At 44.0% G+C, this 24,081-nt stretch overlaps 1 protein-coding gene across 1 annotated transcript in view; it reads left to right on the plus strand.

The window, feature by feature from the left end:
- Adamts17 (ADAM metallopeptidase with thrombospondin type 1 motif 17) overlaps positions 1-24,081 on the plus strand; it is a 308,973-nt gene that overhangs the window by 165,939 nt on the left and 118,953 nt on the right. Inside the window, exons 11-13 of the mRNA XM_029535526.1 lie at positions 8,404-8,447; positions 9,016-9,089; positions 13,088-13,257. Coding sequence (XP_029391386.1) covers positions 8,404-8,447; positions 9,016-9,089; positions 13,088-13,257 — 288 coding nt within the window. The remainder of the gene's footprint in view (positions 1-8,403; positions 8,448-9,015; positions 9,090-13,087; positions 13,258-24,081) is intronic.

The following is a 24,081-nucleotide window of genomic DNA, read 5'->3' on the forward strand; positions in this document are numbered from 1 at the left end:
TCTCCTCTGTTCTGGCCTGGCCTTCCTGCTCTCTCTGCCCAAGAGAAAGCTCCTGGCAAAGACAAAGCCAGTTACTCAGCGGCCCTTCCCTCCCTCCACCTGGTTATCGGAAGGACTCATTCTTTCGATGTTGTTTCAGCTTTCAAATGTTACCTTCTCAACGTCTCAGTTTTAAATGTTACCTTCTCAATGAGGTCTGCCCTATACTCTTGTTACCTTTCCAGACCCCTTCTGGGAAAGCCATGCTTCCAGGTGCTTACTGTTTTTTTTTTTTTTTTTTTTTTTTTAAAAAAAACTGACTGCTTCCTCTTCTGTTTGAAAGAATTAAAGACAAAGCATATAAAATGGTAAGGTTTCAAGATGTTGGCCATCAAACAGCCAAGGCCTGAAATAAATGGAGGAGCCCTGTGACTCTGCTCACCTGTGACCTGGCCCGCCCTCGGGCTATGCACAGGGAGGAGGAATGGAAGAGAGCTGCAGTGGTTGTAGAGAGGGCCAGCCTTCCAAGGGTCTGCGGGACTCACAGAAGGAAGAGCTGTTTTATTCACTACTTTTCTCATCACTGTGACAAGATGCCTCTCCTCCCGGAAACAACCTGTTTCAGAGCTAGTCCATCGTGATGGAAGGCATGCTAGCGGAAGCATCCACTCATAGCAGGAGACATATGAGCTGTTAGCTCCTTCCATACTGGTGGATCAAGAAGCAGAGTTGTTTAGTTTTATATCAAAGGTGGGCATAACCTTCAAGCCCTCCTGTAATAGCCTACTTTCACTAAATATCCCAAGAGTTTCACAAGTTTTCCAGAGCAATGCTACCATCTGGAGACCAGTTGTTCAAACACATGAACCTATAGGAGATGATTTGCATTCGAACCATAACAGGCCAACAGAGAACCTTGGAGACCTGAAGAGGGTACCCTTGTCTATTCAGCTTAGTGCAGTGTGTGTGTGTGTGTGTGTGTGTGTGTGTGTGTGTGTGTGTGTGAAAACTCCTCAAGGCTCAGCAAATAACTATCCTAAAAGGTAGAGGGAGCCTTTCAGGGCCTCTTGCGTGCATCAGGTAGAACACACCAAGTTAAATTTCAGGAGCAGTTAGTTTTCTGCCTAATACTGCTCTAGTCCCACCCAGTAAAGCTTCAAGATCTGAGAAGATCAAACTTGCAATTAATTTGCATGATTCTTGGGCTGGGAAGATGACCCAGTCAGTAAAGTGCTGTCATGAAAATCTGAGGACCTATGTTTGGATCCTCATTATACACATAATAGCCAGGTATGGCAGCATGTGCCCATAACTCCATGGTTTGGGGCGAAGGGAACAGAGGCAGGCTTATCTCTGGATTTTGCACATATGCACACATGCACATATATGCATATGTATATATATGTGTGTATGCATATATATGCATTTTAATGCATTTCACTTGCATTTAAAAATTAATATTAACCAATTTTAGAACAAAATTCAGATAATAGAAATACAAGATTAGGGCTGGAGAAGTGGCTCAGTGGTTAAGAGCACTGGCTGCTCTTCCANAGGTCCTGAGTTAAATTCCCAGCAACCACATGGTAGCTCACAACCATCTATAATGGGATCCAGTGCCCTCTTCTGGTGTTCCTGAAGACAGCTTTAGTATACTCATGTAAATAAAATAAATAAATCTTAAAAAAAATAAAAACAAAAATGAAAACAAATTTTGAAAAAAATACAAAACTAAACCAAAACTACAATGTCCAGTATCAACAAACAAACAAACAAACAAACTTGACAGCTATACAAAACAGGAAAATGCATCCATATCAAGGGAGAGTCAATAAAAACTGCCCAGAAATGACACAGGACATTAGAACAACAAGTATAATAATAGGACATATTGAGTGCACACATGGACTATGGAAATGTTATCTGCCTGGCACTTCTGGGAAGGAATACTGCAAAATCTTAGATGAAGGATCTCCCAGGGAAGACTGGTGGTTAATTAGACATCATAAGAGGGGGAGTTAATTGAAACACAGACCAACCAAAACTATTTCAAAATGAAATACCAAGAAAAAAAGACTGAAAACAAAATAAAACAAAATGAAATGTCCTACCAAACGTAAAAGTTATCTCCCAAAGGAGATGAAGAGAAGGTGAGAATGTGGAATGGCTAAAACTTGCCAAATTTGATGAAAACATTCAGATGTCAGGTCAAAGGAGGTTGGCGATCTCCAAATACAAGAAACAAGGAATCCAGACCAACATTCATCATGATTAAATTATTTTAATGTTGTAATAGGCTCCAGCAAGAAAGTTTAGTGGGTAAAGAAACTTGCCACCAAGTCTTATGACCTGAATTTTATCCCCATGACCGATACTGGTAGGAGAGAATCTTCTCCCACATGTGCAAACACATACACTTATACAAATAAATAAGTAAGTCTAATACAAAAGCAGTATTAAAGATAAAAACCTTAAAATCAGCCAGGTGATTAAAGACAAGTGAGTACATTGCTCATTGTGAACAATGCAAGCAGATAAAGAGTAGAACAGTATTTACAGTATTGAAAGAAAGAAGTCTGTTAATATAAAATTCTATACCCAGCAAAACTATCTCCCAAAAGCAATTGTGACACATAAGGTAAAATTCTATACCCAGCAAAACTATCTCTCAAAAGCAGTTGTGACACACAGGCTTTCTATTATACCAAAGCTGAAAAACTCGCCGGGCATAGACCTGCACTTGAGAAAAAATGAGTTCCTTTCAGCAAAAGGAAGATATTGGGTGAAAACCTGTTTCTAAAAGGGAATTAAGAGCCCTGGAAATGGCCTGTAAGTTGGTAAAATTTGTGGTTTATATAAATATCTATACATATCTTTAAAATGACATTGATTGTTTTAGCAAAAGAACAAGAATGTTCTTGTGGTAGACCTCCATGTACAAAACCTCAGAGCCTCTGTTGTCCACAGTGTAAGAGATTTCTCAAGTATGCTTAATCTTCCTCAGATGGGGACATTGTCCTGGATTATCTGTGCTGGTCGGATGCACAGTGACTGGTTGGTAACAACAAAGTACGAGCAAGAGGTTGGAGTGACACCAGGAGTGGGCATGAGATAGGACATGGGTTCATCTGGCAGAAGAGGCTGGAACACTGCAACCTTAGGAAGGAGCCAGGCTTGCAGGGGCCTTGACTTTAGACCAGTGAGAATGATTTTAGACTTCTGACTTCTAGAACTACCAGACGACTGTCATTTTTTTGTTTGTTTGTTTGTTTTTTGGTTTTTGGAGACAGGGTTTCTCTGTGTAGCCCTGGCTGTTCTGGAACTCACTCTGTAGACCAGGCTGGCCTTGAACTCAGAAATCTGCTTGCCTCTGCAGACAGGATTAAAGGTGTGTGCCACCATGCCCAGCTGACTGTGTTGTTTTAAACTAGTCAGTTGTTTTTATCAGCAGTAGAAAGTGAGATTATCCAGTGGAAACTAATTCACCCAAAGGTGTGACATATGACATTTGCCAGAAAGAAAGCAGTGGTCGTGTGGTGCTCTGAGCTTTTGATGGACGAGGAGGAATAAAGTAGCCTTTCGTTGACTACAACTTTACTCTCCAGGGTTTCAGTTACCACAGTCAACCATGGTCCAAAAATGCTAAGTAGAAAATCCCAGAAATGAGCAATTACACAGTTTTAAATAACTTTTATCACTTGTTGGTAATTGTCTCTAATCCCCAATTCCTTGCTGTGCTATTTAAATTCAACTTTATAATAGCTATGTGTAGGAAAGAAGCAGTCTATGAAATGTTGGTTACAACTGTGTGTCTGGTGCTTAAGATAACACAAATTTAGTAAAGACTGACAATATCTGTTACAAAACAACCAGTTAAACAGAGGGAAATGCATACCATTATATATTGCTTCTTTTATGGTTATCAAGCTCATTAGAAGAGCATGTAAGGATGGATTTTAGATATATATATTATAAATGACACTCCATCTCATTCAGAAAGTAAAGCAATGTATGTGTCTCAGACCCTGAAGGCATGATTCATTTAGGTGTGAGTCTTCCTACAGCCCACCACCCTCACCTGACTCTGTGTAGACAGCACTAACTGTCCAGGTCATGTACTAGCAATCTTACTGATTGCTGTCATTACATCTTAAATAGTCTCCCCTAAATTCAAAAAGAACTATGCTATGGTCCAGAGACATGGCTCGGTAAGGAAAGCGCTTGGTGTACAAGTCTGGGGTTGGGCCCGTGTCTCCAGAACCCATATAAAGTCAGACACAGCAGCATGTCTGTAATTCTGGTGCTGTTATGGAGACGTTAGAGGTAGATGTTGGAAAATCCATGGGAGCTCATGGGCCAGCTAGCCTGGTGTACACACACATGGAAACAAGACAGAGCTTGTCTCAAATACGGTGGGAGGTGAGAAACATCCAACATTGTGCTCTGAACTACACACACACACACACACACACAGAGAGAGAGAGAGAGAGAGAGAGAGAGAGAGAGAGAGAGAGAGAGAGAGAGAGAGAGAGATTACTTTAAGATTTTTAAAAGCATGCTGCTGCGAAATACTCAACATTCTCCAAACCACTTTGGTCCCCTTTAATAGGAAAAAAAAATCTACTTACTTACTAGATGTCATAAAACATAAGAAAACACTCATAGACAGGCATTTTAGGAGAGAGAATATCATGTAGAAATTACAACTTCAAAAATCTGGAGGAACCTTGCTCTTAAAAGCCACATTCCTGTGTGGGAATTGAGAATGCTGTCTGAATTCTCAGGCCCTGAGCTCCCTGGAAGACAAGAACTGAGGGGAAGTTCACAGCCAGCCATAGGGCTGAGGTTCCTGTGAAGAGCTATCATGGAAAGTTTGGAAAAGCACCTGAACATTAATGAGACAAGTGTGTGTATTGTGTCTGTCTGTCTTTTGTCTCCAACATTTCTAGAACTTTAAGCCTACCACTAAAACTAACGAACTGGAAGAGGGGTTGGATATATCCCAGGGAATAAAACCGAGACACCGCGACTACAGGGTGGAGTACTTTCTGGTTTTGGAATACAGAACTTAAAACAAAGAATGAAAGAAACTAGGTAGATTGCATTTTGAGACAAATACTAGCATCTTCACTACCTGTGAGCCTTCTTCCAATCTCTGCTCTGCCTTCTGAGAAACAAGTTCCCCCTCTGAGGGCTGGCAGGACAGCATGAATTCAGTCCCTGGGACCATTTGTTGGAAAGAGAGAGCTGCTTCCCCAAGTTGTCCTTCAGCCTCCAAATATGTGCCATCTGTTCACATGCATGTGCATGTACACGCACACACACACACACACATATCAAATAAACAAACACACACATAAATGCTAAATATATAAAAGAGTTTTTCTGAAAGTTGAGCCTATAGTGCGCCTTGACGGAAGGTTGCAGGCAGGTCCAGCCTCCCTGATCTCAGGGGATGGCATTTCCCATCCCCTCATGATTATCCTGAACTAAAGCCCTTGGATGGTTTCACGGGATTCTTGTGAAACAGGCTGGGAAAGTGATCGCAGCTCTTCCCTTCAGCTTCTCACTGAAGCGAATATCCCCTTCACGTATGATGGCTGGCAGTAGGCCCCAGCTCTCTTTGCAGTTCCCATGGCAGTCCTGAGATTAGGAATCACAGATACCTTCATCCTGTCTAACAGCCATGGCTGAAATCACAAAGTACCCTTTGTACTCCCCACGTCTTCAACGTCAGCAAGCATTACACCCCTGGCCAACCCCTGTCATACTGGGTGTCTATCAACATGTATTACAGGCCAGGGGCATTCCAAGCCTGCTGGCCTGAGTTCAATCCCCAATAACTCTATCAACTTGCTCTCCGACCCTCACACATACATAATGGCACCTGCACACCCAAACACACCCCCCCCATACACACACGCGCGTGCACACACACACACACACACACACACACACACACACACAGGCTCCCATGCTTGAAGTAATTTAAACATTTTTTAAAACCAGAAACACTCCTTTATTGTGTTACTTACAAGGAAATACCTTCTTGTACTTTGAAAACCTCATTGTCTCCCTGCTTGTCCTACAATAATATGAGAATATTATTGGGCTTTGACAGTCATAACTCTGTCACTAAATGTTCAGAGCCTGGGAGAGGGGCAGGCAGGCTGGCTTCTGCCCAGTGTAGGAAGCCCCAGCCGCCCTGAATTCTTTTTCTTCTTTGGATAGAACTCCTTGCAACTAGACTAGCCTTGTATGTTCTTGCCCTGGCACCCACAGCGCATAGCTGTTTTAAGACCCATAGAAGTTAAGAAGTATGCCCTTACTCATAGGAAAAACATGGCTGCAATCCATGTTAGGAGCTACCTACACTTCAAATAGTAACCAGGTTTCTGCTCTCCTGAACATCTGCGTACTTCACAACCAAGACAAATGAAACCATGGTCCAGTTTTGCTTGTGGGGTTCTGGAGGCCCGCATACCATCGCTGTTGAATCTTTTGTGTCTGTCTGCAGAATGCTGGTATTGTAAGGCTCAGGGCTGTCTATGGAAATATGAACTACAAAAAAAAAATTGGCATCAATAACTGGCATTTGTTGTAGAAGTTACTGGCAAGTAGAACTGTCTCTTCTCTTAGCCAATGGTAATGTGATGTTTTTAATTCAATAAAGCATTTCAAGAAAGTCCAAACATAAAAGTTATAAACACTAGAGGGTAAATATTTATTAGAAAGGGGAAATGAACTTTATGCAATTAGCACAATCAATCTTCTTTATGATTGCAAGTTCCTCCTGTCCCCCAACAGCGAAGTCACTCCTCGGCAAGGCTTTAAAGCTGTCAGAGCTCAGACACCCTGCCAGGTGAGGCAGAGGGTGGCAAGGGAACTGTAGACACTGTCAGCTGTAGACACTGTCAGCTGTAGACACTGTCAGTCAGCTGGAAGCGTGAGTGTACATCACTGTGTCCCAATGGGCTGGAACACACAGAACAACATCCTGCCCAGGGTCACTGCCTCACCAAGGCCCCAGCCTTCCTGAAGAGTCCAGAGGGGAATGCCTGCCTCAGTCCAGCACGTGGGGGTCCCAGCCGAGAGATGCTGCGTGATGCTCATTCGTGCCCACACATCAGCTGCCTCTCAGCAACTCAGTGCATCTTCACTGCCCTGGAGCCGGTGTGCAATGGCCACAGGTCAAAAGGAAGGAGCTCTCAGGAGTTGCATTCGCACAGTTGCCATTAACATGGGTGGGTATGTCCACACATTATAGTATGCACAAAGGATGGTGATGTTTGTGTTATGTTGGAAGAGTGTTGAGAATTAAAGCTTTGAGCCAACTGTTTTAGGATGGCAAGAGTATCTGGAGCAGTCACTGTGGAGAGGACCCTATCTTCTACTAATATTCCCCCTTCCCTGCCTCTTTACCATGATACTCAAATAGCCCTGGGTATGCTTCAAACAGTGAGAACAGTCCCCCTAATCAGGCTGTCTGCCCCCGCCTGTCTACATCCAGTATCATAGTCTTTCTCTGCCTCAGTCTGCTAATCTGAAAAAAATGAGAGACTGAGTCCTATTGACCCATCATCACGTTGTTGTTTTAGACGTTCAATGAGAGATGACCTAACTTTTAGCACGTGGCACACCAGTAAGTGTTGCTGGCTGTTTTTCTGTTACATTGTTTCTTGGATCTGGCAGGACAGTGGCAGATGCAGTGCAGCTGGCTGTCCTATTAATTGTCCTTTTCTCTTGCATCTCTGGGTCCTTGCCATGTCTCCTGGCACCCTGAAACGTTGGAACCCTCAAAGATAGCCTCTCGCCTAGTATGTACCTCCACAGCTCCCTGTCACCAGTCTGGGAAGCCTCTCTGTGTCCTGCTGAGAGATACCCGGAGTCTGCTTAGCAGAGATCTCTGCATGTCCAGGAAGCTCAGGCATCCAAATCCTACAGTAGAGCATGCTTTTGGTTCTCTGCCGTCAATCGTATCTCAACCTGGAGCCCCCTCAGAGCCCCTCCTCCAGAGACTGGCAGAAGCGACTGTGACCCGCTCCAAATCCCGCCTTCCCTTTCACAGAGACTCCAGGATTCTTACAGACAGACTAGCTTGGAAACTACTGGTCTAAATATAATCTGCCCCTCAGTACCAGAGGACCTGGCCAGAGTAGGAGGCTGGCAGAGCCCAGGAGCCTGAGTAGCCCTGCCTCTCTCAGACAGGCTTGTGCAGGCGAATGTGGAGCTAGACACCCGACGGCAAGCTGCCTTGCCTGTCTCAGCTTCAGCATCTGCAGCCTTCCGAAGCTGCTGGACTTTGGCAGAAGTCGACCTGGATTTTCCAGAGTGTTTTGAAAGCTTACTGTAGACAGCCTTCTCAGAGAACTCTCCAGACAATACAAGTTGTGTGTTATCTTTCATTCCGTGTCCCTTTGCCAGCTGAACGCCCCTGTCCTCATTCTGAAGCACTCAGTCCCAGCCAGGTAAGGATCTCCACCACCCTCAGAAACTTGGAAGGAGAGACCACACCCGGGATTCAGGAACCGTTCCAGGTGCGGCACTGGCATGCTGGACTCAGACTTCAGTAGTAGTTGTGGGAAATTTGGACCAGTTGCTGTTTCATCCAGCTCTTGGCATGTTATCTGACTTTGGCTTGTGTTATCAGCAACGCTTTTTAAAAGGGTGTTTACATAACCGTCCCCTCAGGACTCAATAGCTGTTCTCTTAGCGAATAGTGGGCGCCCAGTGAGGAAAGAGGCAAAAGGTGAATGAATGACAATCCAATCAGTCCTAGGAAGGACCACCGCCAGTTGGAGAAAAGTAGGAACAGCTTGGGACACGATCAAAGGGGTCCTTAAAGCCTGCCTTGTATTTTCATAGGGCCAAGGACAGAGTGTAGGGCTGGCTGGGTTTTCCCAAGGTACCAGCAGGCACCAGGCAGAGAAACAGCCGGGATGTACCTACCTATTACCAGACCTTAAACATGGCCCTTGATGTGGCACAGACTAAATCAGAGAAACGGAAGCTCTGTCATCTCCTTGTTGTTTTTAGGAACTTCCTGCTGCTGTTCAAGAAAGGCTCCCAGGATCTGATGGAGCCCGCGAGCTGCCCCCACTCCCCCCCTAGTATGTCCCTGTCTACCCAGAAGCCCCATATTTTCATCAAAGCCAGAGAGCACACTGCTAAGCAGCACTTAACACAAAGCTTGGCACCTGTGCCATACCAAATTCCAAATCTACAGCATTTTTGATACAAGTCTCTGAATTAAGAGTGTCCAGCAAGTACAGCCTCTACAAATACCTCCCCTACACACACACACACACACACACACACACACACACACACACACACCATTTAAAAAATACACACTTTGAAACACTTCTGGTCTCAAGCATTTTGGATAAAGGATCTCCCACCTCTATGGGGTCTGGCAGCCAGACCTGGGATGAGCAAGATGTTCAATGCCCTTGTCTGCCTGATAGACTTAATTCTTGGGAAGAAATAGAAAGGGGAAACTGGGAACTGATAGAGACCCCATGTGAACCACAGGCAGGCACCATGGGTTTGGGGGGGGGGTCAGTACAGGATTTGCAGTGTATATTGGTGATTTAATTACTGTCTCTTTGTCTGTACCATGGGATAGTAACCGTCTGCCTCACAGTGTTGAAGTGTGTGATACCTAGACTTGGTAAACAGTTAAATGCTTACAGTTCGCTGGTTCTTCCTTCACCTCAAAGGCAGGCATTGTTTGACTTAGAAGGACATCTATCCATTTATTCATCCCACCAGCTGGCATGCCTCTGTGTGAGATGCTGTGTGCTGCTGTATGGAGGTGAGGAGGAGGCTTCCTGGTTGGGGCAGGAGGAAGGGACCATTGGAGGAGTCTGGGTCCCCAGTTCCTGGTGGAGTTGAATGGCTGCTCCTCCACAATGCCAGAGATCCTTGCATTTGACCTTGAGTGAGCAGAGCATTAGGATAGCTATTGCTATCATTGATGCCAGTCCTAGACTGAGCTCTCCAGAGGCAGGCAGGATGCCCTGTTCACTGTCCAATCTGTATTCTATCTAGGACTGCAGAGAGCAGCTCTTGAGAGATGAGCCCTGGGAAGGGGTGCAGGACCCTTGAGGAAATTACAGCCTCCCCTACCAGGAGCAGAGTACTATCTAACAGGGTACACGGAGGTACAGAGAGGAGTGGTGTAGGCATTCAAGTCGAGACTACAGCTGTCCTGTGACCTGGGGGTGAGTTTATCTGGGTCCAGCAGAGAGTTTGAAAGGTTTATGTGACATCTGAGTGTTAGATTTGCAAGTTGTGGTGAACATGGACATGACCTGGACATGACCAGGATTAGCTAGATGGGGGAGGGAAAGTTCCTCAAGAGGCAATGGCCTTGAGGAGGAAATAAAAGAATTTGCTCAGGAAAAGTCAGAAGCATTTTAACGTTTGGCCACTTTTATTTTTATGGTTTGAGAATTTCACATACGCTTAGTGTATGATTTGATCAAATCTACCCCACTCTTTCCTCTCCCGTTCCTTCCATATTTGCCACCTAACTTTTCCTTCCCAACTTCAAGTGCTGTTTGTGTGTGTGTGTGTGTTTGTTTGTTTGTTTGTTTGTTTGTTACAGGTTCTTTCTATGTATCTATGTTCTGTCCTGGAACTCTACATAGACCCTGCTCTCCTCAAAGCCACAGAGATCCCTTGCCTCTGCCTTCTGAGTGTTGAGATTAAAGGCATGTGTCCCTATGACGGTTTTGTGTGCTCCATTTTAAAGTCTATTTAGTCCAGCCAGTATGAGCATAGGTATCCATCCCCACACAGGCAATATCCCTGAACAAAACAGAGTCACCCTCCCCAGTAGCCATCAGCTGCCTGTAATTCATCGTCTAAAGCTGGGGCTTCTCTCCCATCTAGGCAGGGAATTTCACCTGGCTTGATCCTGTGCAAGTCTTATGCATATACTTACAGACATTGTGAGTTTCTCTGTGTAATTGTCCTGTCCTGTTCAGCAAATACTATTTGTCTACAGACATCCACTACCTCTGACTCTTTTTTTTTTCCGTTTTTGTTTTTGTTTTTTTTTAAGAGATAATAGGTAGACTAGAAGCTACTTTCTCTGTAATCTCTCTCTCTCTCTCTCTCTCTCTCTCTCTCTCTCTCTCTCTCTCTCTCTCTCTCCCTCTCTCTCTCTCTATCTGTAAGTACACTGCTGTTTTCAGACATTCTTCTCTCTCTGGCCCTGCTCGATACCACCCAAAGATTTATTTAAGTACACCGTAGCTGTCTTCAGACACCCCAGAAGAAGGCATCAGATCCCATTATGGATGGTTGTGAGCCACCATGTGGTTGCTGGGATTTGAATTCAGGACCTTTAAGAGCAGTCAGTGCTCTTAGCCACTGAGGCATCGCTCCGGCCGCCCCACCCCCACCCCAAGACTTTCATCTTAGAATTTAGATTCACTGAGGTGCTAACGATTCCCAAGGTTTCCCAGTCATCCCTGGTTCCTGTCGGCCGGCCGAGCTGTTCATGGCACGGATTTTCTAGCACTTGACAATGACTGTAGCCAAATAAGGCAGGTTCCATAACGTCCCCCCCCCCCCAACACTAAAAGGCGAATGCTTCCCAGGACCACCATGAACCTGGGAGCCTGCAGCTGGCTGCGATCTGACATTCATGAAGCCGTGTAAGGCTCTTGAGCTGAGTTTTTGGCCCACTCCTCACTGAATTCTACGAAAATCAATTTAATGTTTGCCTAGGTATGCAAGTTCATGGTAGGAGCCTTCATCAGATTCAAGACAGGAATCGCAAGAGCCTGGAGAAAGCACAGTCAGGACTGACTGGATGAACAACTGCCATACAGACCCTGCTGTATCTGTGACATTATGGTAGTGGGGCGGGGTGGGGGTGGGGCAGGATCGGGGTCTGGAGCATCGTGCATAGGTTTGTTCTGGGGGATCTACTTTCTTGCATCTCAAGGAAAGTCGGGGCTTGAAGTTCTGTCTTTCCGGATGGCATACTATTTACCTGGCTGGTGTTCCATTTCTCTGACCAACCAGCCAGAGATCTTTCTAGCTCATTGCAAGTTTACGTGAGGATCTATCTAGAAGTGTCTCTAGCTGGAAGTCAGCTCGTTGGTCCTGATAGGCACCTGTCTGAGGGCTTTTTAAGCTAGGACTCTGTCTGGGATGCACTCTCAGGTAGGTGTACGGAGAGGAGGGTGGCGATGGTCACTCCTGCTGTGCTTCCTTAAATTGTGTCAGAGTAGATCCACCACCTCCCCGCTTACCTCTCCTAGCCCCAGGCTTTGACTGCTACAACCACAGGAGCAAAGCCCCTATTTTTTTTTTTTTCTGCCCTGAGAAACTTTTATTTTGAATCAGGCCCACAAGTCCCACTCATACATAACACACTGCACAGCAGTATGGTGGTTCCAGAAGTCCAGCCACCATCGAGTGGCAGGCACAGCACTCGTTACACCCGTGTCCACTCTGCTGGAGGATCCCGGGGCCCTTTGGGCCTTCCGATGCGCAAGTTGAAGCCTAAGGGAAGAAGGGTTCCATGCAGAAGCGGAGGAGTGACAGGGTAACTAACCTCCTTCAAACCCGCACTGCTCCAGATGCAGGTATATGAAGGAGAACCTGAGTCCCATGCCCCAGCCCAAACCCCCAAAGTCCTGGGCTCTCCAGAGCTGCACCCTATGCTCTGACTTACCTAGCCCACCAGTCTGTGCGCCATCTGTTACTTCTTCATAGGCATCAGGCCCGGAAGAGTTTTGATCCGCAGGAACTAAGGGCAGGAGAACCCCTACTGGTTAGCTCAAGCTGCTTTTAAGAGTAGCGCAGCTACCGATTTCCCTTCCCGAGGTAGCGGTAGGAGGCGTGGCCATGGGCGTGGCCAAGTACGGAGGTCTGTCTTTGGGGCCTTGCTTAGATAGCCCAAGTCTCCCAATTGAGAGCTGACCTGGGGCTCATTTTGGGGCTTGAACCCCGACATTTAGTAGACTAGGGGCGTGGCCATGCTGGATCTGGGGCTGACTTCCGCGCGGCGCTTAGACCCTCCCGAGCCTTAGGAGAGCGGGGAAGTTGGGAATAAGTGCTCGCCCTCAGCTCCGCATCCCTGAAGGGCCTCAACTCACCTCGGCCCAATGTCGTTGTCCCCTGAGCGTCCTCCGTGTGTGCCACCGGCCGCTGGGCACGTGGAGCCACCTGGCTGTAGATCAGAGTATCCGTGCTGTTGGGCGCCCGCGTCCCCGGCCCCGTGCCTGCCGGAGCGCCACGCTTCTGCACCACAGCGTAAGTGTCGGCCATGGGGAGGGTCGGGGGCGCAGGCACCGAGATGCTCCTGCAGCGGGCGGACAACAAGCAGAGGAAGTGAAAGCGCTGAGCACAAGGAGAGCGGGGGGGGGGGGNAACTAGGCCATCCTCTGCTACATATACAGCTAGAGCCATGACTCCCACCATGTGTTTTTTGTTTTTTGTTTTTTTTGCTTTGTTTTGTTTTGTTTTGGTTGGTGGTTTAGTCCCAGAGAGTTCTGGGGGTACTGGTTACTTCATATTGTTGTTCCTCCTATGGGGCTGCAAACTCCTTTAGCTCCTGGGGTCCTTTCTCTAGCTCCTTCATTGGAGAACTTGTGCTCCATCCAATGGATGGCTGTGAGCCTCCATTTCTGTATTTGCTAGGCACTGGCAGAGCCTCTCAGGAGACAGCTATCTCAGGCTCCTGTCAGCAAGCTCTTCTTGGTACCCATAATAGTGTCTGGTTTTGGCGATTGTTTATGGGGTAGATCCCCAGGTGGGGCAATCTCCGGATGGTCATTCCTTCGGTCTCTGCTTTATGTCTTACCTCTGACTCTTATTTGCAATGTCTGTTCTTCCCCGAGTCTTATGCAGAAGGGTTGTGACATGGACATCTCATGTAGAGCTGACTATTCCATAGTCTGAGTCTTCACATGTTGCCCAGTATGGGCTCTGTGTTCATATCCATCTATCACAAAGAGAAGCTTCTCTGATGATGTTGAGAGATGCATCCATCTATAGGGATAAAGGTAACTTAGGAGGGTATAGTTGCTAGTAGTTAGTAACCATGCATTGTGGCTATTCAACAATTATAACAAAGAGTATGTCAGCTTTCTGTTATTGTAACAAAATACCAGAGATAATCAACTTAGAAAAGACCAGGTGTATTTCACCTCCTGGTTTCTGAAACATCACTTCGTGGTCTGAAGCTTTTGGTAATCTGATGACGTCATGCATCTTGGCAGTCAGAACATAATGAAACAATGTTTTTCATCTCATGGTGACCAGGAAATGACTGGGGTCTTCTTCAAGGGTACTACCCCAATAACTGGATGCCCTCCAACATCCTTACCTCTCAAAAGCTCTAGGACAAACCTAGGACAAAGCCTTTAACTCAGGAGCCCTTAGCAGGTATTTCAGAGTATTCCCACCACAGATACTTGGCTTTCAGTGTGATTTTTCAGATTCATTTTAATGTTTCCCAAATGAGCAAAATATGTACAAAGTACAAGAGATTTTCTGTTTAAACGTTAGCATATTCCTGTACTTGTGTGGCCTTTGAACTTTTTCCCTTGACAGTGTCTAAGAGTTTGTCAAGTCTGTTGTGAATGGAGTCACTCCATATAAATTTACCATAGATCGTGCTATGCATTAACTTATTGTGAGACAAGTTTAGAACCCAGGGAAGTGTTGTAAAAATAGTTAATTTCCCATATGTTAAGATATTCCATAATCCTAGAGCAATTATTAAAACCAGAAAATTTGCAAAGAAGTAATAATGCACAGGGAAATAGATAGGTTTAACCTGCTTTGAGCATCACACAAAGGATGGATACGTGTGTGAAACCATCACACAGCACTCCATAAATACATGCAGTTTTCATAGAAACTAGAAACTGAAAGGGTTGGGGAGAGTTCAGTGGGAGAGTACTGTGTAGCATGCTTGTGCCCCTGTGTTCAAGCCACAACACTTAAATATATTCTTGTTAAAAACGGGAAATTGGGGCTGGGGAGATGGCTCAGCAGTTAAGAACACTGACTGCTCTTCCAGAAGTCCTGAGTTTCATTCCCAGCAACCACATGGTGGCTCACAACCACCTGTAATGGGAACCTGATGCCCATTACAGTGTACTCACATACATGAATTAAATAAATAAATAAATCTTTAAAAAACCAAACCAAACAGGAAATTCCCTTGCTCCAGTCTAAGAGACACTCAGATTCTGCCCATTTCCCTTCTCACTGCCTTTTCTCCATTCCACAGTCAACAGCAACAGGATCCTGACTGGCATTCATTCTTCTGTCTCCCACATCACTGCCCATGTGTGGAAGTTGTTCAGTCAGTCCTCATTGTTCCCAGCTTCCATGCTTTTGCAGAATACTAGCCAGTTGGTTGATTCATGAATCACACCTTTCTTGTGCCTTCAAGGAGTGAAATTATTCATTATTGCAAGGATAACCTGAGGGGGTCACTACGGAGGATGACAATACTGTTAACCTTCTTCATTGTAACTTATAGCTTCCCCTTTGGCATTCAGAGCTTGTCTGTAGCAGGGTCTCCCAGCCTAGGCACTCCTGACATGCTGAGTTACATAACCTTTGTTGCTGAGAGATAGTCTATATGCTTAGGAGTTTAGCAGAATCCTTGGCATGGACTGACCATGCTGGAGACACAGTGACCACTCCTGACTAAGTTGGAACAACTGAAAGCTGTGTCCTCAGATACCACCAAATGTTCAAAGCTGCCCCTGACTGAGAATCATAGATCCACAGGATCAATACGTAGAAGTGGTTCAAAGGTCATCTCACACACGTAAATTCTGTCGTTTTATTTGCCTAGGACCCAACAGAAGACACACAGAGAAGTGCACAAACTGTAAGTGTACAGGCACATTGGTTTTTCACTATGTGTACAAGTGTGGCTGGCACATCAGGAAGCAGGCCATGTAGGGGCATCCATAGTGGCCCTAGTGTCTCGTTTCTACTCACTACCCCCAAGAGTGACCACCATTGTGACCACCGTTGTAGCCACCATTGTACACTGTGGCCCCTCAGGCTGCCTGCTTACCTTTGAATTTTATATAACACCAAGAGAACACAACAGTGATAGATCTTGTGTGTCTCATTTCCGAAGAAGTCCTAAGTTGCACACGTTCATAAGTGGTGCGGGAAAGTGCCTCCCTCTCCTGCACCTTTATCTCAAGTTAGTTTTTAATGTATCTTGTACCTATTTAATTATTTTTATTTCATGTGCATTGATGTTTTGTCTGCATGTCTGTCTGTCTGTCTGTCTGAGGGTGCTGGATCCCCTGAAACTGGAGTTAGAGACGATTGTGAGGTGCCATGTGGGTGCTTAGAATTGAACCTGGGTCCTCTAGAAGAAAAGCCAGTGCTCTTAACTACTAAACAATCTCTCCATCCCCATCAGCCCATCTTCCTCATCTGTGCACATCTTGACTGTTTAAAAAACAAGTCCATTGTAAGTGAAACTGTGTTTCTTATATTAATGAGCTTGAGTATTTATCCATATATCAAAGACAGGTACTTTCTCTTTTCTGTGGATTGGTTTTATGTTCGTTTGTTTTTAAATTTTGTTACATTGCGTCACTGAGATTTTTTTTAAATGGTTTTTAGAAACTTTACCAGTAACAGAAAATGGACCTTTAGCTGATATAAAAGTCCTTCAGCCTTTCCTTTTATTTAGCTCAGTATAGTTTTTTTTTTTTGCTGTTTTATGCATATATGTGTGATGTAAAACCTCTTTTCTAAAAATCATGGGATTTGTTCCATCCTCCAAATGGTCTTTTCACTGCTAAACTGTAAGTAAATTTATTTCTGTAGCTTCTTCCTTTACGTTTGTAAATTTACTTGTATGTTAAATTCCTTTAAGTGTATGTGCCTGAACATGTGTGAGTGTGTGCATGAGTGCAGGCGCCTGTGGAAGCCAAAAGAGGATGTTGGATCCCTGGAACTGGAGTCATGCTGCTGTGGGGGCTGGGAATCCAACCCAGTCCCTGTGCAAGAACCAGAAGTGCTCTTAACCACAGAGCTGTCTCTCTAGACCCTGTGTCTTATTCTTTATTTCTCGATTTCCCAGTCTGTTTCACTAATCACACCATGCACTTAATGTTTACATGACCATAGCTTTATAAAATATTTTAATACACTGAACATGTGCTTCTCTACAGTTTTCCTGGTGATTATTTCTTGTTTGTTTTCCCATGTGGTCTTCAGAATATTCTCATTTAGTTCAAACTTGTGTGATTGTGTTAAATTCAATTGGATTCTTTTGTAAATTAACTTAATGGAAAGTATGTTCTTGTACCTAACTCTGAATCATCCTACAATAACATCATGTTCTCTTACATGATTTCTAGATGTCTTCTGACCCACCCTTGGGAGAACTTCTAATTTGTCTTTGTATAAATCGTGCATATTTCTTCTTACATTTACTTCTACAAAATAGTCCTGTTCTTTTCTTGAATGAGGTCTTTTCTTCCATTATATCACAGAATTGATATGTCTTAAGAGAGGGTACAGCCATCGTCCTAAATGAGCTGTCTGGATACTGTACATATTCTGGTTGGACAGTTTCATTTTCCAGTTACAGGATTCCCTTTGCCCATCCACTAAATTTCTTCTCTGATCTAAAAAAAAAAAAAAAAAAAAAAGGCTATCATTTTCTTCTTAGCTTTGAGACAAATGCTTCTAATATTCCATGGGTATTTATCAAGTTTAAAATGTATATATTGTTTTAAATCTTATTAAGCATTTAACAAGAATCACAGTTGAATTTTATTAAATGTCTTTTCATTCTCCATGGGGAGAACAAATCACTTCTCCCTTTTTAAAATATCTTTTTATGAGCATGAGTGTATTGCCTGCATGTATGTCATCACGCCGAGCATGGTCATGCCTGGTGCCCATGGATACCAGAAGAGGGTAGAGATCCCGTGGAATTGGAGTTACAGTCTGTAATGAGCTGTCATGTGAATACTAGGAACCAAACCAGGGTCCTCTTCAGGAGCACCTAGTGCTCCTAACATCTGAGCCATCTTTCCAGCCGCCACAGCAGCATCTCACTTTTGAGGTAGTAAGATGGTGAATTTATTAGCATATATTCGAACACTTAATCTCTCTGCATTCTGGAGCGAATTTTATTTGGTCTTGGTATAATTCATTCTAATGTGATAGCAAATTGTGTTCTGAGTCTTTGCAATGATTATTTATAAATAAGTTCCATATGGATTTTTCCTTATGCTTATTCTGTCTGGGGTCAATTACATTACCCCAAACATTACAATTACATTAGTATTTAAAAAATAGAGGGAGAAGTGCATTCCCTTCACATGTCCTTAAATACTTTAAGGATGCTGGCGTTAGCTGTTCCTCAGAAGTTAAGTAGAAGTACCTGTGGGAAGAACGGTGTCAGGGATTCATTATGATGCCCATGGGGCCTTTCTAGGATTCCTCCACAGCTCAGTCTGTGGTCAGAGAAGAGGAAGAGGGAGAGAAAGGATTAGTGAATTAGGGGATTGATTGGATTGATTAGTTAATTAAGCAGTAGTTAGAGTTGTGATAGAATGCCTGATGATGAACAACTTAAAGGGACGTATTCCATTCAAGCTAACAGTTGAAGGGAAATGGCTGTCACAGCAAGCATGGTGACAGCCGCTTGAGCTGCCTGGAGACGCTGCATCCAGTCAGGATTGGAAGCACAGGAAGTCCTTGTGCTCAGGTAGCTTTCTACTCTTTTATACAGTGCGCTACTCAAACCCAAGACAGGCACTGCCCACCTGAACTCCGAGCAAGGCTGATGACCCCTCACGAGCACAGAAGAAGCCAGCCTAGGCTAGATAATCCCTCACAGGTGTGTCCAGCGGCTTGCCCCTTAGCTGATTCTAGATCCTGTGACATTGATAATCAGTAGTAGCCATTACAATGGGTGTGCGTATATGTGAGGCCAGAGGTCCGAGTCAGGTTCAGCCTCAGTCACTCGCCACGTTATTGTTGTTTGAGACAGGGTCTCAGTATGTAGCCTTGGCAGGCCTAGAGCTTGCTGTGTAGATGAGGCTGAAGTCACATAGATGCTATTATTTTGATCATCTTGATGGCATTGTTCATGCTCGTTGCCACGGACCACCCCAGTCGGGTTTGGGGGGGACCCTGGAATGAGGGTCCTCGAAGCTAGTTGGGTAAGGATTCGGAGGTGACAAACAGAAACAGAGAGGCAGTTTGAATCTGAAAGTATTTTACAGCTCTCAAGCAGGGGTTTTTATACATTAAAAGAACAAATATCACATCTCTTAGAAGATGTGTTCAGTGAAGCAATCATAAATACCATCATTATCATTTGGCACATCAAAGCACAAAAATCAAGCAGACGTTACAACTCTGAAAAGATGTATTCAGTGAATCACAAACAGAACAGGTGACATCATGATTAATAGAAATCATCCAAGTGTTACAACTCTGAAAGGGCATATTCAGTGGGGCAGTCATCCAAGGCTAGTGGCGTATTTCCAAGAGCAGATTAACAAATCTTTATGATCAATTATTATTTAACATCTAATGCCTGATATTTTATAAATCTTAAACGCATAAATTTAAACTATTTTAATTCTTTTTATTTAAGGCTTTCTTTACCATATAATAAAGCCCTCCGATAATACACATGTAGCCATATGAAATTTCATTGTTGGGAAAGCTTTTATCTGCCATAATGCTATTATATAATTTTTGTAAATGATTTATAAAATAAAGCATTGGTTTCCCTAGAGATAAGGTCATGTTAGTGACCCCATCTCAAGGGATGGTTTCTTACCCATTATTCTCGCTTAAGATCTTAGCCTAGGCTACCAATAACATGTAAATAAGAAAAGGAATAAGAGAAAACAAAACAGATAAATTGACATGAGAACTATGGCTCAATATTTTGCTCTGACCAAGAGTTCCACAACTGGACCTCCTTCTTTTGAAGTCTGTCGCCTCAGTCTGTGGAACTTGTCACACAGATTCACTGGGGTTGGTGTGGCAGTTCATGGTACTGACCACTGAAGCAGAGTTCTACACATACCAAGAGAGGGCTCTATGCACAGTTCCTTTTACTTTACAAGACACAGTCTTCTTAAATTGCTCAGGCTGGCCTTGAACTCACTCTGTAGCCAAAGTGAACCTTGAACTTTATTGGGGCTACATTTTATGAATATTCCATGACCATTAAAGATGTGTCTTGATGGCCTGGAGAGATGTCTCAGAGGTTAAGAACACTGACTGCTCTTCCAGAGGTCCTGAGTTCAATTTCCAGCAACCACACGGTGGCTCACAACCATCTGTAATGGAATCTGACGCCCTCTTCTGGTGTGTCTGAAGACAACTACTGTGTACGCATATACATAAAATAAATAAATAAATAAGTCTTTAAAAAAAGATGAGTCTTGACATACTTGTTTTAAGAACTGGAACTTTTCTTATCAATTCTGTTATTTACATCTCTTGTATCAATTATTACATGACTGTTGAATTTGTCATGGACTAAGAAAGCCCATCAAATTATTATACTGATTTCTTTTTTGTTACTTACCCTTATATCCCAAGTCAGTTTTGTTTAATGAAAGTTAATATTATATACTATTTGGGGCATAGATACTAGATGACTATCGAGGGTCATATATCCTTGTTATTTCATGGGGCATAGATACTAGATGACCATCAAGGGTCATATATCCTTATATTATTTCATGCTTCGGGTTGTGGGTTCAAGTTGGACTGACATTAGAATTGATGTTGTCCTTTGCCTTTATTTTGGTTTCCAAATCACATTAAATGATTGTTACACAGCTCATAGCAGAGCTTTAGTTGCGATCTAATATGAAGGATTTAGCTTAGGAAACAAGGTTAGCTCATTTGTTTCTATGTCAGATGATTCTTGGTGTAGGTTCTGTTTTTCTGTTTTGTTTTTGTTTTTGTTTTCTGGATTTTCTTGCTTTTCTGTTAGTGTTTCTTTTGTAGGAGTTTAGGACTCTTTCCAGTGATCTCCTCTATTACACATTGTATATACAATTAATCCTCCATGTTTTTCTCTAGACATGTACAAAAATATCTCTTGTCTTCGATGTTTGGAAAAGTACTAAAAAGTGTATCTGTGCTAGTTCACTGTTGTGTCTTAACAAACTTCCACAAAATAAGACCATTTAAAACAAAACACATCTATTATTGTTCAGGCTCTGAGGGTTAGGGATAAAGACATGGCTCAGTCAGGCCTTCTACGTCTCAGCAATTTTACAAGGTTATGGGAATGGCATAGATCTGGCCTATAGTCTCATTTGAAGCCCAGCTGGGGACATGTTTGTTGCAGGGCTCACTGAATCACTGAGAACTTGTTGGAAAGCCACTGTTCCTTGTAGGCTGTTGGCACAAAGGCCGAAGTTTCATGCTGTCATCTTTGTCAGGCTGGGCTCGGTTCACGGGACCATGGTCTTTTTCCAACATGGCAGCTAGTCTGACCAAAGAAGGCAAGCCTAGAAATCAATTCAGGAAGCCTTTTACGGAGATGAGCGTGTCGTATGAGATAATGGTCATGTCACATCCTGCCGTTTGTGCTGCATTCTGTGGATTAGAAGTGAGTCAGAGGCAAGGAGAAGTGGGGGAGGGGGGCGTGATCATCCGCAAAGATGAATGTGGAAATCAACAACTTTATCCACTCAGGTTGCAGAACTGTTAACAGCTTGGCCATTGACTCCTCCAGACATTCCACGGGGAAGGCAGAGAGAAAAGTACAGACGATCAAATACTGTAGAGGAGCCAGCAGCAGCGTAGGCTCGTGCATAGTGCGGCAGAGTTTAGCTAGCAGGTACCTGAAATGCTTGGAGAACGGGGGAGAGGACCAGGCAGAGAATGATGATAGTGTTGAGGACAATGCCAGATTTAACTGAGCATGCTTGAGAAACCATCCTGGAGAGGCACTGCAGGTGGCCACACATGGGCACCATCTAAAGCCAACCCAAACCACCCATCTGATCGCCAACACCAGAGTTTCGCCTGTGCTTGCAGTGTAGGCAAACAAAATTCTACTGTTGTAACCATGATCTGTCTGCTGTAATGCCAAAGCATTTGGCTTGCTCTTACCTTCATGATAACTCAAGTTGTATTGAAAACGAACATTCCTGACATCTTCACAGAACATGCATTCAGGTTTCTTTCCATTATATTCTTGGGAGTGAGATTATAGATATGACAGTATACCATGCCTGTAAGAAATATTGATGAATAATTTTGCACAGCTGTTCAAAAACTCCAAATGTTAGCATCAGTATACAACAGTTCCTGTTTATCTATACCCTTGTTAAGGTTTAAGATTCCCCATCTTTTTCCAGTCTATGACAAGCATCTAAACATGGTCTTAATTTGCCTTTGCTTGATGGCTGAATCAGTTTGGGCATATTTTCAGATGCTTAATTGCCATTTAAATATCATCTTGTGAAATGCTCAGGTCTTCTGCCCATTTTCCCACTGGGTCTTTTATCTTATTTGATCTGTAATAGTTTTGGTTCGTTGTTCTCTTTTTTTAAAAAAAAAAAAATGTGCTAGATACATTTTGTTGGTTATCTTTATTGCAAATACCTCCCCCTCGTCTATTGCAAACACTTTCTCTGATATTCTTATACTTGCCTTTTAATAAACACAAACTCCTCATTTTAATGGAGCATAATTCATTTCTATTTTCTCCTCCTTTGCTGTTGGTACTATTTAAGAAGGCTTCGCCTAACCTCCCCACTCTTTGACTTTGATAATTAGGAAAGTTTCATGAGAAAGCCCTGTCCATAAACTTCACGATAAACAGTTTGCCCAAGTTCCTTCCTTTATCTCCTAATCCTAAGCTTTCCTGCACCGCCCCCCCCCCCCCAATTTTGCTCCTGGGTCTGCCTTGTGTCATGAGCACGTGTCTGAACATAGCCACGTCACTCTGGAGGAACTCTTAGGTGAGAGTTCGAGGGATCAGGCTTTTAATGAGGTGCCATCATCTTTATGGGAGCAGCTGTGCGGCATTCGGGTTCTCATCTTTTTACTGTTCCATGGAGAGGTACGCAGTACTGGGGACGAGGAGATCTCTCTGGACCCCGCTCCAGTCGCTGACTCGTTCAAAGGCTCAGACCTGCTCCCACGTACTTGAGAAGTGAGAGGGAGCTACCAGCTTTCCTTGGCTTGTTGTAAGAGCCCCCTCCGTCCCTGTTTTTCTTCCTCTCTACTTTATTTTTGTTCCTCCAATCGCCACACATTTCTTTCCTTCAGACAGCGCAGTTGCACATCTGCTCAGTGCAGATGTTTGAGACCGCTTGGAACAGCCGCCATCTAAATTGAGCACAGCACACCCTTTGTAACTCACTCACTGTCACCTCTGCTGTGCTGCGGGGGTCCGTCCCTCATGTTGCCTGAAGGGCACCAGTTATCCACTGGCCACACAGGGAGGGGTTAGGGCTTCCCATTCCCACTCAAGCCTCTTAGCCTGAATTGGGTTTGGCATCCTGGAAGCACCGTGTCTTTAAAAACGCTGTAGGAACATCTGTTTCCAATTTCCAGGCCATGATCATGGTGAGGACTTGGGTGCAAGTAGTTTATGTGGGAAGCAATCCCAGCAAATACTGTGAGGGGCCGTCTACAGGGGGAAAGCGTAGAAAGGTACATGGATGGGTGTAACTCATCAACAGCCTTGGGCAACAGACTGTCCCACGAGGACCCTCTAAGCCACGTGTAGAACATAGTCCAGAATCCTTCTCCCAGTGAAGCAGGGTCGGCCAGCCCCCATCTCATATGGTTGATGATGCTGTCTGCTCACAAGTCCTCTGGGGAGGAAGAGCAGCCATGCCTGCCTTGGTAATTTTGATAATTTGTCTCATTCTGAACACTTTGTCAATGTCCAAATGTCTTATTACTACAGCTGGGAGTCTGTCTTTTCCTATGCCTGTTCCTGTTTTAGGAGAATGGCTGTAGTTCTTGATTCGTGGGCGTTCCAGGCTTTTCTAGGTAAAATACTGTAATAATTTATGCCCAGCTCAGCAGAGGCATAAAAAAAAAAAAAAAAAAAAAAAAAAAAAAGAGTAT

The sequence above is a fragment of the Mus pahari genome, chromosome 1 (assembly GCF_900095145.1).
Source record: "Mus pahari chromosome 1, PAHARI_EIJ_v1.1, whole genome shotgun sequence".
Classification (NCBI taxonomy): Eukaryota; Metazoa; Chordata; class Mammalia; order Rodentia; family Muridae; genus Mus; species Mus pahari.